Source organism: Hyperolius riggenbachi, chromosome 1, assembly GCF_040937935.1.
Source record: "Hyperolius riggenbachi isolate aHypRig1 chromosome 1, aHypRig1.pri, whole genome shotgun sequence".
In the NCBI taxonomy this organism is placed as follows: Eukaryota; Metazoa; Chordata; class Amphibia; order Anura; family Hyperoliidae; genus Hyperolius; species Hyperolius riggenbachi.
The window spans coordinates 662,480,018-662,493,700 of NC_090646.1; the positions used below are offsets into that span (position 1 = coordinate 662,480,018).

The 13,683-nt window shown below is 44.9% G+C and overlaps 1 protein-coding gene across 4 annotated transcripts in view; it reads right to left on the bottom strand.

Annotated features, from left to right (window-relative positions):
* The window catches only part of LOC137532258 (von Willebrand factor A domain-containing protein 5A-like), a 176,233-nt gene that overhangs the window by 41,938 nt on the left and 120,612 nt on the right, over nt 1-13,683 (bottom strand). For all 4 annotated transcript variants that reach the window (XM_068252575.1, XM_068252585.1, XM_068252565.1 and 1 more), the window contains 2 exons: nt 8,258-8,335; nt 5,147-5,200 (listed from right to left, as the gene is read on the bottom strand). In XM_068252575.1, coding sequence (XP_068108676.1) covers nt 5,147-5,200; nt 8,258-8,335 — 132 coding nt within the window. The remainder of the gene's footprint in view (nt 1-5,146; nt 5,201-8,257; nt 8,336-13,683) is intronic.

Genomic DNA, 13,683 nt, shown 5'->3' on the forward strand with positions numbered 1-13,683 from the left:
CCCCCCTGCATACGTGGGCGGAGCTACAAACAGCAAATCCGATTTCACCCATTCAAGTCAATGAAAAAAATGTAAAAGGCTGCCATTCTCTCAGTAAGCAAGCCAGAGTCCCCACACTTGGCACAGTTGGTCACTTGGTGACTGAGGTTACGAATAGAGGAAAAGTGGGAGGAGCATAACACAGCCATTCAAATTTCAGCTATTAATTTTAAATGGAGAATGTAAACTGCAGCCATTCTTAGACTGTTAATCGCAGAGTTCTCAAACTTGCCACAGTTGGTCACTGGGTGAATGCGATTAAGATTCAAGAAAGTGGGTGGAGCCTACAACAGCCAATCAAAATTCACCTATTGATTTTCAAGGGGAATATTTAAACTGCTGCCATTCGTACACTGTTAATGGCAGAGGCTTCAAACTTGCTACAGTTGGTCATTGGGTGACTGGGGTCCAAATTCCCTCAAGGGGCGGGGCCACCTACAGCCAATCAGATTTCCTTGGTGGATAAACTGCTTCCATTCACACATTTTTGATGCCAGGAACCTGAAAGCTCACAAACTTGGTCAGTGAGTGACTGTGTGTCAAGGTTACAAAAAGTGGGCGGAGCTAAAAACAAATTTCACTGGAAAATATAAACTGCAGCCATTCTTACACTGTTAATGGCAGGGCTCTCAAACTTTGCACATTTGGTCATTGGGTGAATGAGATTAAGATTTTGGAAGGTGGGTGGAGCCTACAACAGCCAATAAAAATTCACCTTTTGATTTTCAAAGGGAATATTTAAGCTGCTACCATTCTTATACTGTTAATAGCAAATGCCTCAAACCTGATACAGTCAGTCATTGGGTGATTAGGGTTCAAATTCAGAAAGGGGGCGGAGCCACAAACAGCCATATTTGTTTATTTTTCAATGGGAATATACAAAGTATTGATACCAAGGACCCCAAAGCTGATAAACTTGATAACTGAGTGACTGTACGTCAAGGTTAGAAAAAGTGGCCGGTGCCAACAACTAAATTTTTAATATGGCAGGGTTCCCAAACTTTACACAATTAGCCACTGGGTGACTGGGATGAATATTCAGAAATGTGTGTGGAGCCTACAACAGCCAATCAAAATTGACCTATTGATTTTCAAGAGGAATATTTACATTGCTACCATTCTTACAGTGTTAATGGCAGAGGCCTCAAACCTGACACAGTAAGTCATTGGGTGACTGGGGTCCAAATTCACTAAAGGGGTGGAGCCCCAAACAGCCAATCATATTTGTTAGATTGATTTCAGCCATTCTCTTATTGGCAGGGTTCTCAAACGTGACACAGTTGGCCACTGGGTGACTGGGATTAATATAGTGGGTGGAGCCTACAGCAGCCAATCAAAATTCACCTTTTGATTTTCAAGGGGAATATTTACATTGCTCCCATTCATACACTCTTAATGGCAGCTGCCTCAAATCTGGTACAGTCAGTCACTGGGAGACTGGAGTTTAAATTCTGAAGGGAGCGGGCCAAATACAGCCAATCAGATTTGTTTAATTTCAATGGTAAAATGCAACTTATTTATGCCAAGGACCCCAAAGCTCATAAACTTGGTCATTGAGTGACTGTATGTTAAGGTTAGAAATAGTGGGCGGAGCCAAAAACAACTAACTTTTTACATTGGAAAATATAAACTGCAGCTTTTCTTACACTGTTAATGGCAGGGTTCTCAAACTTCACACAGTTGGTCACTGGGTGACTGGGATTAATATTCGGAAAAGTAGGTGGAGCCTACAAGAGCCAATCAAAATTCACCTATTGATTTTTAAGGGGAATATTGAAACTGCAGCCATTCTTACACTGTTAATGGCAGAGGCCTCAAACCTGCTACAGTCGGTCGTTAAGTGTCTGGGGTTCAAATTCAGTAAAGGGGCGGAGCCAAACACAGCCAATCAGATTTCTTTGCTGGATAAACTGCTTCCATTAGCAGAATTTTGATGCCAGGATCCCAAAAAGCTCACAAACTTGATCACTGAGTGACTGTGTGTCAAGGTTTCAAAAACTGGGTGGAGTCAAAAACTGGGTGGAGATTTTTCTGGGAAATTGTAAACTGCAGCCTTTCTTCACTGTTAATGGCAGGGTTCTCAAACTTTGCACAGCTGGTTACTGGGTGACTGGGATTAATATTCAGAAAAGTGGGTGCAGCCTAAAAATGCCAATCAAAAATCACATATCGCTTTTCAAGGAGAATATTAAAATTGCTGCCATTCTTGCACTGTTAATGGCACAAGCCTCAAACCTGGTACAGTTGGTCATTGGGTCGCTGGGGTTCAAATTCAGAAAAGGGGACAGAGCCACAAACAGTCAATCAGATTTGTTTCATTTCATGGGAAAGTACAAATTATCGATGCCAAGGACCCCAAAGCTCACAAAATTGGTCATTGATTGACTGTGTGTCCAGGTTACAAAAAGTGTGCGGAACCAAAACCAAATTTCACTGGGAAAATATAAACTGCAGCCCTTCTTCACTGTTAATCTCCTTAGCGGTAACCCCGTGTGTGACACGGGATAAGCCGCCGGAGGGTGCCGCTCAGGCCCTGCTGGACCGATTTACATAATTTTTTTTTAGCTGGACGCAGATAGCACTTTGCTAGCTGCGCCAGCACACTGATCGCCGCCGCCCCATGCCCGATCGCCGCTATCCGTTGCGGCGCGCGGCCCCCCCCCCCCAGATCCCGTGCGCTGCCTGGCCAATCAGTGCCAGGCAGCGCCGAGGGGTGGATCGGGACTCCCAATGAAGTCACAACGTCGCTGACGTCATCCCGCCCCGTCGCCATGGCGACGGGGGAAGCCCTCCAGGAAATCCCGTTCTTCGAACGGGATTTCCTGATCGGAGATCGCCGAAGGCGATCGAAGCGGGCGGGGGGATGCCACTGAGCAGCGGCTAACATGTAGCGAGCCCTGGGCTCGCTACATGATTTAAAAAAAAACAAAAAAAAAAAACTGCTGTGCTGCCTCCTGGCGGAATGTTTCATACCGCCAGGAGGGTTAATGGCAGGGTTCTCAAACTTTGCCCAGATGGTCACTGGGTGACTGAGATTAATATTCAGGGAAGTGGGTGGAGCCTATAATAGCCAATCAAAATTCACCTGTTGATTTTCAAGGGGAATATTTAAATTGCTGCCATTTTTACACTGCTAATAGTAGATGCTTCAAACCTGCTACAGTTGATCATTGGGTGACTGGGGTTCAAATGCTGGAGAGGGGCGGAGCCACAAACAGCCAATCTGATTTGTTTCATTTCATGGGAATATACAAATTATTGATGCCATGGACCCCAAAGCTCAAAAACTTGGTCATTGAGTGTTTGTGCGTTAGGGTTAGAAAGTGGGCGGAGCCAACACCAGTCAAATACATACACAGGCAACGCCGGGTCATCAGTTGGTGGAGACAAATACAAATTTCCCTGGGAAAATGTAAACTGCAGCCATTCTTACACTGTTTATGGTAGGGTTCTCAAACTTTGCACAGTTGGTCACTGGGTGACTGAGATTATTATGTAGAAAAGTGGGTGGAGCCTACAAAAGTGAATCAAACTTCACCTATTGCTTTTCAAGGGGAATATTTAATTGCTACCATTCTTGCACTGTTAATGGCACAAGCCTCAAACCTGGTGGTACAGTTGGTCATTGGGTGACTGAGGTTCAAATTCAGAAAAGGGGGTGGAGCCACAAACAGCCAATCAGATTTTTTAATTTCAATGCAAATTATTGATATCAAAGACCGCAAAGCTCACAAACTTGGTCATTGAGTAATTGTGTGTTAGGGCTAGAAAAAATGGGCGGAGCCAACACCAGCCAAATACATACCCGGGCAATGCCGGGTTATCAGCTAGTATATATATATATATATATATATATATATATATATATATATATATTTTTTTTTTTATTAAAGATACATGTATGTTGCGGTGGATGTATGTTTGCATATATGCAGGTATGTATGTATGTATGTATGTATGATATATCAGTGTAATAATGCTGCATAATTATACTTGAAATTGCGAACAAAACTTTGCATAGTTTTAGCGATCTTTTGACCTAAAAGCGCATTCAAATCTAAAACATGACTCCACTTGAAGCTGCACTGAACTCGAAATTATGGCAACTCCAAATCCAATGCATTGGAAGTCGGAGCTTTCGAGCACCTCTGCTCTGCACCGTGTTCCTTACTAGAGAGGTAAAAGGGCAGTATTATGCTTGTATCTTCTGTTTTTTCTCTTTATTTTTATGCATCCCAAAATACGGATCTCGAAGCACCCCACATGGTTACATTATATATTGACACCTCGGGGCACATGGCTATTTCATACTGATTTCTGGGGCACAGCGGCTACCCAATACTGGTACCTGGGGGCAAATTGGTAACTGATTCTTTTATTTTCATAGCTGCCTTTTGGATCATGCGCTACCCGATTTTTTTGTACTAGGTTAAGGTGGGGGGGAATATCTTTTTCGCTCTTATACACAGATTGTAACTGGCAATTTCATATTCTACTCAGTGGGTATAGGGCAACTTGGTCTATGGCAACCTGTTTCTACAAACGAGGGCACAGCATAAGCACCAGCATATTAACCTTTAAAGAAAACATTTCTTTGTCACAGCTAATTCAAGTCCTGCAATAAATCTACAGTGTGTCTACTTCCTGCTTTCATGAAAGCACACATCCTGTGTTTACATATTGGCTGCTCTGCTGAGATTCCTGAGCTGACACAGCTGAGAGAACAAATTACAACTTGTGATTAGACAAAGATGAGGGGGAATTAGACAGGTCAAGCTCTCTAAATACATACAGGGTGCATTTCTCTCTGTTTTCCTTCTGTCCTGTGCAACAGTTCAGGTCCACTTTAAGGACAAAGCAGGTGGGTGGAGTAGAGAACTACAGTCACAGGAAGTGGGCAGAGCCCAGAGATCAGGATTGGTGAAATCAGCTGGACGTATGAGGCCAATGGAAGATTCCAACACATTTCAGGTTGACAGTTCAGCAGCTCCGGTGCACATGTAAGAGGTGAGTATTGCTGGGCAGTGTAATCTGACACCATCAGTGACCAGCCAAACAACATGAGGAGCAAACATGACGTTCTGAGCAGAAAGTAACAATTTCTTACCTCCAGCGGCATAGAGGGCATCATCACATTCCATACTCATCAGCATGCGCATTGCTACAGAAACAGAAAACAATCCAAGCTAAGAGAATCATTTTGCATCTTACTGAGGTTTATATGGTAAGTGCAATACATGTACACAACAATTCTACCTATAATGTCCTTTTATTTTCAACTTTGATACATTTCTTCATTTGCTCTGAGCTCTCCATGGTATAGTGACCACCAGAGACTGGGCTCTGCACTGTATAGTGACCCCCAGAGACTGGGCCAGGGGCGTAACAATAGACCCTGCAAGGGATGCCTCCGCAGGGGGGCTCAGAAGCCACAGGGGGCCCCGTGGGGGGGAAAAAGTTTGAGAGACTGACAAGCAACTAAGGGCATGGAGAGAAAATGTATTCTACTCTCGTACCATTGTTATGTTGACTGCATGTGTCCAGCACACAGATAAGGAATCATACACACTTTGGAATTTGTACACTGTCCCTGCTCCCTAGGGTTCGTAAAAAACCTCTGTCTCACACTGCAGCAGTTCTGATGACTTCATGTACAACTTTACAAACAAAGGAGTCACAGTTGGAAAAAAAGTTGTAGACATTCCCTCAGAAGAGATTCCTAGATTCTTATCACAACACAGGCTAGTGACCTGACCTTATGGTGTCTAATTACTGGACACAATGGAATGGGAAAGATTGATGTCTGACTGGCTGCCTCATTGAGAGCTTGTTGTCTCATACTGCGTCCGAGATTCCCTAATAACTGTATCAATCAGTGACATTCTGAACGTTTTGCCAAAGTTACAATGAATACTATACTGAGGTATAGATGTCCGATACAGACATGGGACATTGTCTCTCTTGCCTAACTACAGTATGTATGCAATTTTTATCTGTATTGTATATGTGTATATATATATATATAATTTAATTGAAATTCTCATCTTTTATGTATTGTATGAGAATTCTATATATTTTTTAATTGTATATTTTTTTAATTGCATATTTGTATATTTATCTATGGTTATTAGTCCTGATTTTGAGAAGCATTTTGATTATATTTATTTTCCTTATGGGTAGCTACCGGTGTTTACACATTATCACCGGGGCCTCTGGAATATACCCTATTGTTTTATTGATTAGGTTGTTTATATCAATGGATTATATCCAGTGGCGTAGCTAAGGGGCTATGGGCCCTGATGCAAGTTTTACAATGGGGCCCCCCAAGCACTCTATACATAACAATTGATACGGCGCACCAAAACCTGCCAATGGCAACTACAGTGTCAGAGGTGCAAGAAAGGGAAGGGGAAGAGTTTGTTAATGATTACCACTATTCAAAGCATATATAGAAGTGATTATTATAAGCACAGGACCAATAGAGAGCCAATACTGTAGTTGAGGAAGGGCCCTTTGGGGCCCCTCTGGCCCAAGGGCCCCGATGCGGTCGCAACCTCTGCAACCCCTATTGCTACGCCCCTGATCCTACTGTCTTATTGTTTTATTGATTATATTGTTTATTTATATTTATTTGTATATTTATGGCTATCGGTGCTGAGTGTTATGTGTCTATCTTGAATATTGCCATCTGTATTTAAAGGCACAGCCATAGACCTGAGGAAGCGGCTGTTGCCGAGAAAAGCATTGTCATTTGTGCCTCAATAAAAGTTAAGAAGTATTTACTATTACCTTACGTGTGAGTTTCACTACTATAAAGGTAGGAACAAGAGAACCCTTTTTATTATTACCATATTACCTACTACTGATATATGTCTACGGGCGCCTCCTACCCTTCTTGAGTGAATACTATGGGCTTGATTCCGTAAGCAGTGCTAACTGTTAGCACGCTTGTGAAAAGCCCCTCTTCATGCCTAAACTCAGTTTAGGCGTGATAAAATCAACTCGAGCGCAAAGTCCCGCGTGCAAAACTTTGCTCACGCACACAGCGCGGTGAGCGTGAAACATCGCACCGTGATGCGACGATGACGGAGCATCAGATGCCCCTATAAGGTCACATGAGGTGCGACCTTAACGTCACACTATGCGCCATTAAGGTTGCACCTCATGTGACCTTATAGGGGCATTGGATGCTCCGTTATCGTCGCATCGCGGTGCGATGTTTCGCGCGCACCTCGCTGTGCGCATGCAAAGTTTTGCGCGCAGGACTTTGCGCGCGAGTTTATTGTCAAAATGGTGCTAACCTAGTTGGCACCCTACTTATCACGCCCAAAGTCTTTAGGTGTGCTAACTAGGTTAGCACTGCTTACTGAATCAAGCCCAATATCCCTATATAAGCCCCAGCATAAGTGTTTATCTCTGCACAGGGAAAACACATTGGTCCTTTTCCTGTGCAGAAAGCGAGGGGGATGGGGGGCCCCTTCCAAAGTTTCACAGGGGGGCCCAGTGATGTCTAGCTCCGCCCCTGTGTGTATATATATATATATATATATATATATATATATATATATATATATATATATATATATGTATATGTATATGTATGTATGTATATATATATATATATATATATACATATACTAGCCGACCCGCGGCGTAGCATACGCCGCATAAGGGGGTAGAGGGCAGGAAGGGGGTATTGGGCACAGCGGCGGGGAGGGGGGGTCGGACCCCCCCCTCAACTGGGTCCCCCATGTGTGCTCCAGCTTAAGCTCAGCAGGAACCCCCCCCTCACCTGGGTCCCCTATGTGTGATCCTCCTCCAGCTTAAGCTCAGCAGGACCCCCCTCTCTCACCTGGGTCCCCCATGTGTGCTCCCCCTCCAGCTTAAGCTCAGTAGGACCCCCCCCCCCCCTCACCTGGGTTCCCCATGTGCACTCCCCCTCCAGCTTAAGCTCAGCAGGAACCCCCCCTCCCTCACCTGGGTCCCCCATGTGCGCTCCCCCTCCTGCTTAAGCTCAGCAGGACCCCCCCCCTCACCTTGGTCCCCCATGTGCGCTCCCCCCCCTCCCTCACCTGGGTCCCCCATGTGCGCTCCCCCTCCTGCTTAAGCTCAGCAGGACCCCCCCCTCACCTTGGTCCCCCATGTGCACTCCCCCTCTTGCTTAAGCACAGTAGCAGCCGCCACTATTAGTAAGAGGCAGCGGGCGGGGATGACTCACCTCTTCCGTGTTTCATCGTGCTTTCCACTGTCGTCACTTCCTGCAATACCGCCCACTGTATTGGTGTAATTTGCCTTCCTGAAACAGAAGGAAATATGCAATAATTCAGCTATAAGTGAACATTTGTGGTTACCCACAATGCACTGCTACTAAATATGCAAATAATTCCTTTTCCCCCTTGGTAAGCCAAGCAAACATCCAAAACCACTGGTGTATAGCAAGCATATAGCTTTAAATTGTACACAGTCATATCAAACCCACATGTAGACAACCTGTTTCAGACTTTTGGTCCTCATCTGTACATGGCAGGGATTGATACGGCTGTATGAGATAGGGCTTGGACCAGTACAACAGAGTAACCAAGCAGCTCAGGGTGACCCAAACGACTCGGAATGTATAGGGGGATAAAAGGGACCAAAAAGACTTTCTACTAAAAAAATCAAAGCTTGGTGTAATTTGGCTTCTTAAAACAGAAGAAAATCTGCAATAATTCAGCTATAAGTGAACATTTGTGGTTACCCACAATGCACTGCTACTAAATATGCAAATTATTCCTTTTCACCCTTGGTAAGTCTAGCAAGCCTATGGGCCTGATACACAAAGCGGTGCAAACTGTTTAGCACGGGTGTGCTAAACAGTTAGCATGTGAAGTGCCATTCGCTGACTTTTGCGCGCGCAAAGGGCCGCTACTTGCATGATCGCAGTCTTTTGCGCGCAAAAGTCCGGGATCGTGCGAATTGCGGCAAATTGAGCACGCAAAAGACCATGATCGCGCTAATAGCGGCACTTTGCGTGCTAAACAATTTGCACTGCTTTGCAAATCAGGCCCTATAGCTTTAAATTATGCACAGTCATATCAAACCCACATGTGACAGCCTATTTCAGACGTTTGGTCCTCATCAGTACATGGCAGGGATTGATATGGCTGTATGAGATAGGGCTTGGACCAGTACAACAGAGTAACCAAGCAACTCAGGGTGACCCAAACCACTCGGAATGTATAGGGGGATAAAAGGGACCAAAAAGCCCTCCTACTAAAAAAAGCAAAGCTTGGTGTAATTTTCCTTCTTAAAACAGAAGGAAATATGCAATAATTCAGCTATAAGTGAACATTTGTGGTTACCCACAATGCACTGCTACTGAATATGCAAATTATTCCTTTTCACCCTTGGTAAGTCTAGCAAGCCTATGGGCCTGATTCACAAAGCGGTGCAAACTGTTTAGCACGGGTGTGCTAAACAGCACGTGAAGTGCCGTTTGCGGACTTTTGCGCGCGTAAAGTGCCGCGATTTGCACGCGCAATTTGACGCGAATCGCAGCACTTTGCGCGCGCAAAAGTCCAAGATCGCACGAATTGCATGCGCAAAAGACCGCGATCGCACAAATCCCAGGACTTTGGCGCGCAAAAGTCCACAAAAGGCACTTCACATGCTAACTGTTTAGCACACCCATGCTAAACAGTTTGCACCACTTTGTGAATCAGGCCCTATAGCTTTAAACTTTACACAGTCATATCAAACTCACATGTAACAGCCTATTTCAGATGTTTGGTTCTCATCAGTACATAGCAGTGATTGCTAAGGCTGTATGAGATAGGGCTTGGACCAGTACAACAGAGTAACCAAGCAGCTCAGGGTGACCTAAACCACTCGGAATGTATAGGAGGATAAAAGGGACCAAAAAGCCCTCCTACCAAAAAAAGCAAAGCTTTGTGTAACTCTCCTTCTTAAAACAGAAGCAAATCTGCAATAATTCAGCTATAAGTGAACATTTGTGGTTACCCACAATGCACTGCTACTGAATATGCAAATTATCCCTCTTTGCCCTTGGTTTGATATGACACTACTTCTTCTTCTTCTTGCTTGGACCGGCCCTGGGGGCAGGGCGCTACTTCTTCTTCTTGTTTGAAGGTTGAGGCACTTACTCTATTATATATATACTAGCCGACCCGCGACGTAGCATACGCCGCATAAGAGGGTAGAGGGCAGGAAGGGGGTAATGGGCACAGCGGCGGGGAGGGGGGTTGGACCCCCCCTCAACTGGGTCCCCATGTGTGCTCTACCTCCAGCTTAAGCTCAGTAGGAACCCCCCCTCACCTGGGTCCCCCCTCCTGCTTAAGCATAGTAGCAGCCGCCACTATTAGTAAGAGGCAGCGGGCGGGGATGACTCACCTCTTCCGCGTTCCATCATGCGTTCCACTGTCGTCACTTCCTACAATGCTGCACACTGTATTGGTGTAATTGGCCTTTTTAAAACAGAAGGAAATCTGCAATAATTCAGCTATAAGGGCCCTTTTCCACTAGCAATCGCTAGCGTTCACGCTGAACGCTAGCGATTGCTGAATCGCAATTACCGGCGATTCCCCGACGTTCGCGGCCGCGATTTTGCTATGCTATGCACTGCATAGCAAAATCGCGGCAATAATCGCTCCGCCGCGCGATCGCGATCCGGTCAAAAACGAATCGCGGTAGTGGAAATGACCTACCGCGATTCCTATGCTAAAAGCAAACTGTAGCGATTTGACAAATCACTAGCGGTTTGCGGTTTTGCGATTAAGCAATCGCAAACGCTGTAGTGGAAAAGGGCCCTAAGTGAACATTTGTGGTTACCCACAATGCACTGCTACTAAATATGTAAATTACCCCTTTTCCCCCTTGGTAAGCCAAGCAAGCATCCAGAGATGCTGGTGTATAGCAAGTATATAGCTTTACATTTTACACAGTCATATCAAACCCACATGTAGACAGCCTGTTTCAGACTTTTGGTCCTCATCAGTACATGGCAGGGATTGATACGGCTGTATGAGATAGGGCTTGGACCAATACAACAGAGAAACCAAGCAGCTCAGGGTGACCCAAACCACTTGCAATGTATAGGGGGATAAAAGGGACCAAAAAGACCTCCTACTAAAAAAAGCAAAGCTTGGTGTAATTTGCCTTCCTAAAACAGAAGGAAATATGCAATAATTTAGCTATAAATGAACATTTGTGGTTACCCACAATGCACTGCTACTAAATATGCAAATAATTCCTTTTCACCCTTAGTAAGCCAAGGAAGCATCCAGAACCACTGGTGTATAGTAAGCCTATAGCATAAAATTTTACACGGCTATATCAAACCCACATGTGACAGCCTGTTTCAGACTTTTGGTCCTCATCAGTACATGGCAGGGATTGATATGGCTGTATGAGATAGGGCTTGGACCAGTACAACAGAGTAACCAAGCAGCTCAGGGTGACCCAAACGACTCGGAATGTATAGGGGGATAAAAGGGACCAAAAAGACCTTCTACTAAAAAAAAAAAAAAAAAAAATCAAAGCTTGGTGTAAGGGCCTGTTCAGACTATGTGCGTTCCTAGCTGTTTTTCCAGAACGTGTACAGGCAGACTTTCCGCATAGAAACAGCTACTAATGTTTTCTAATGGCCTCGTTCACATGTTTGCGTATGAGACGCATACGTTTCTCATCCGCATTGCTGCATGCAATTCTGTGCGTCACGCATAGAAACGGACGCAATGAAAGTCTATGGACGCGTATCAAAAACGCGCACTATTGCGTTTTTAGCGTACGTTTCCCTCTGCGGTTCCCATAATTCTTTTTTTTCCCCCGAGTCACGTGTGTGTGCAAAACGCAATAGAAAACGCATTCGAACGCAAGAAAAACACATGCGTTTTTCAACTTGCATTTCTTTTAATTTATACGCGTTCTACAAATGCTGACAGTCTGAACAGGCTCTAATTTGGCTTCTTAAAACAGAAGAAAATCCGCAATAATTCAGCTATAAGTGAATATTTGTGATTACCCACAATGCACCACTACTAAATATGCAAATTATCCCTTTCCTCCCTTGGTAAGTCAAGCAAGCCTATAGCTTTAAGTTTTACACAGTCATATCAAACCCACATGTGATAGCCTATTTCAGACTTTTGGTCCTCATCAGTACATAGCAGGGATTGATAAGGCTGAATGAGATAGGGCTTGGACCAGTACAACAGAGTAACCAAGCAGCTCAGGGTGACCCAAACCACTCGGAATGTATAGGGGGATAAAAGGGACCAAAAAGACCTCTTACTAAAAAAAGCAAAGCTTGGTGTAATTTGCCTTCCTAAAACAGAAGGAAATATGCAATAATTCAGCTATAAGTGAACATTTGTGGTTACCCACAATGCACTGCTACTGAATATGCAAATTATTCCTTTTCACCCTTGGTAAGTCTAGCAAGCCTATGGGCCTGATTCACAAAGCGGTGCAAACTGTTTAGCACGAGTGTGCTAAACAGTTAGCACGTGAAGTGCCGTTTGCGGACTTTTGCGCGCGTAAAGTGCCGCGATTTGCACGCGCAATTTGACGCGAATTGCAGCACTTTGCGCGCGCAAAAGTCCAAGATCGCACGAATTGCATGCGCAAAAGACCGCGATCGCACAAATCCCAGGACTTTGCGCGCACAAAAGTCCACAAAAGGCACTTCACGTGCTAACTGTTTAGCACACCCATGCTAAACAGTTTGCACCACTTTGTGAATCAGGCCCTATAGCTTTAAACTTTACACAGTCATATCAAACCCACATGTGACAGCCTATTTCAGACATTTGGTCTTCATCAGTACATAGCAGTGGTTGATACAACGGTATGAGATAGGGCTTGGACCAGTACAACAGAGTAACCAAGCAGCTCAGGGTGACCCAAACCACTAAGACTGTATAGGAGGATAAAAGGGACCAAAAAGCCCTCCTACTAAAAAAAGCAAAGCTTGGTGTAATTTGCCTTCTTAAAACAGATGCAAATCTGCAATAATTCAGCTATAAGTGAACATTTGTGGTTACCCACAATGCACTGCTACTGAATATGCAAATTATCCCTCTTTGCCCTTGGTTTGATATGACACTACTTCTTCTTCTTGCTTGGACCAGCCCCTTCTTCTTGCTTGGACCGGCCCTGGGGGCAGGGCGCTACTTCTTCTTCTTGCTTGGACCAGCCCCTTCTTTTTGCTTGGACCAGCCCTGGGGGCAGGGCGCTACTTCTTCTTGCTTGAAGGTTGAGGCACTTACTCTATTATATATATAGACTAGCCGACCCGCGGCGTAGCATCCGCCGCATAAGAGGGTAGAGGGCAGGAAGGGGGTATTGGGCACAGCGCTGGGGAGGGGGGTTGGAACCCCCCTCAACTGGGTCCCCCATGTGCACTCCCCCTCCAGCTCAGCAGGTCCCCCATGTGCACTCCACCTCCTGCTTAAGCACAGTAGCAGCCACCACTATTAGTAAGAGGCAGCGGGCGGGGATGACTCACCTCTTCCGTGTTCCAGCGTGCGTTCCACTGTCATCACTTCCTGCAATGCCGCACATTGTATTGGTATAATTTGCCTTTTTAAAACAGAAGGAAATCTGCAATAATTCAGTTATAAGTGAATATTTGTGGTTACCCACAAT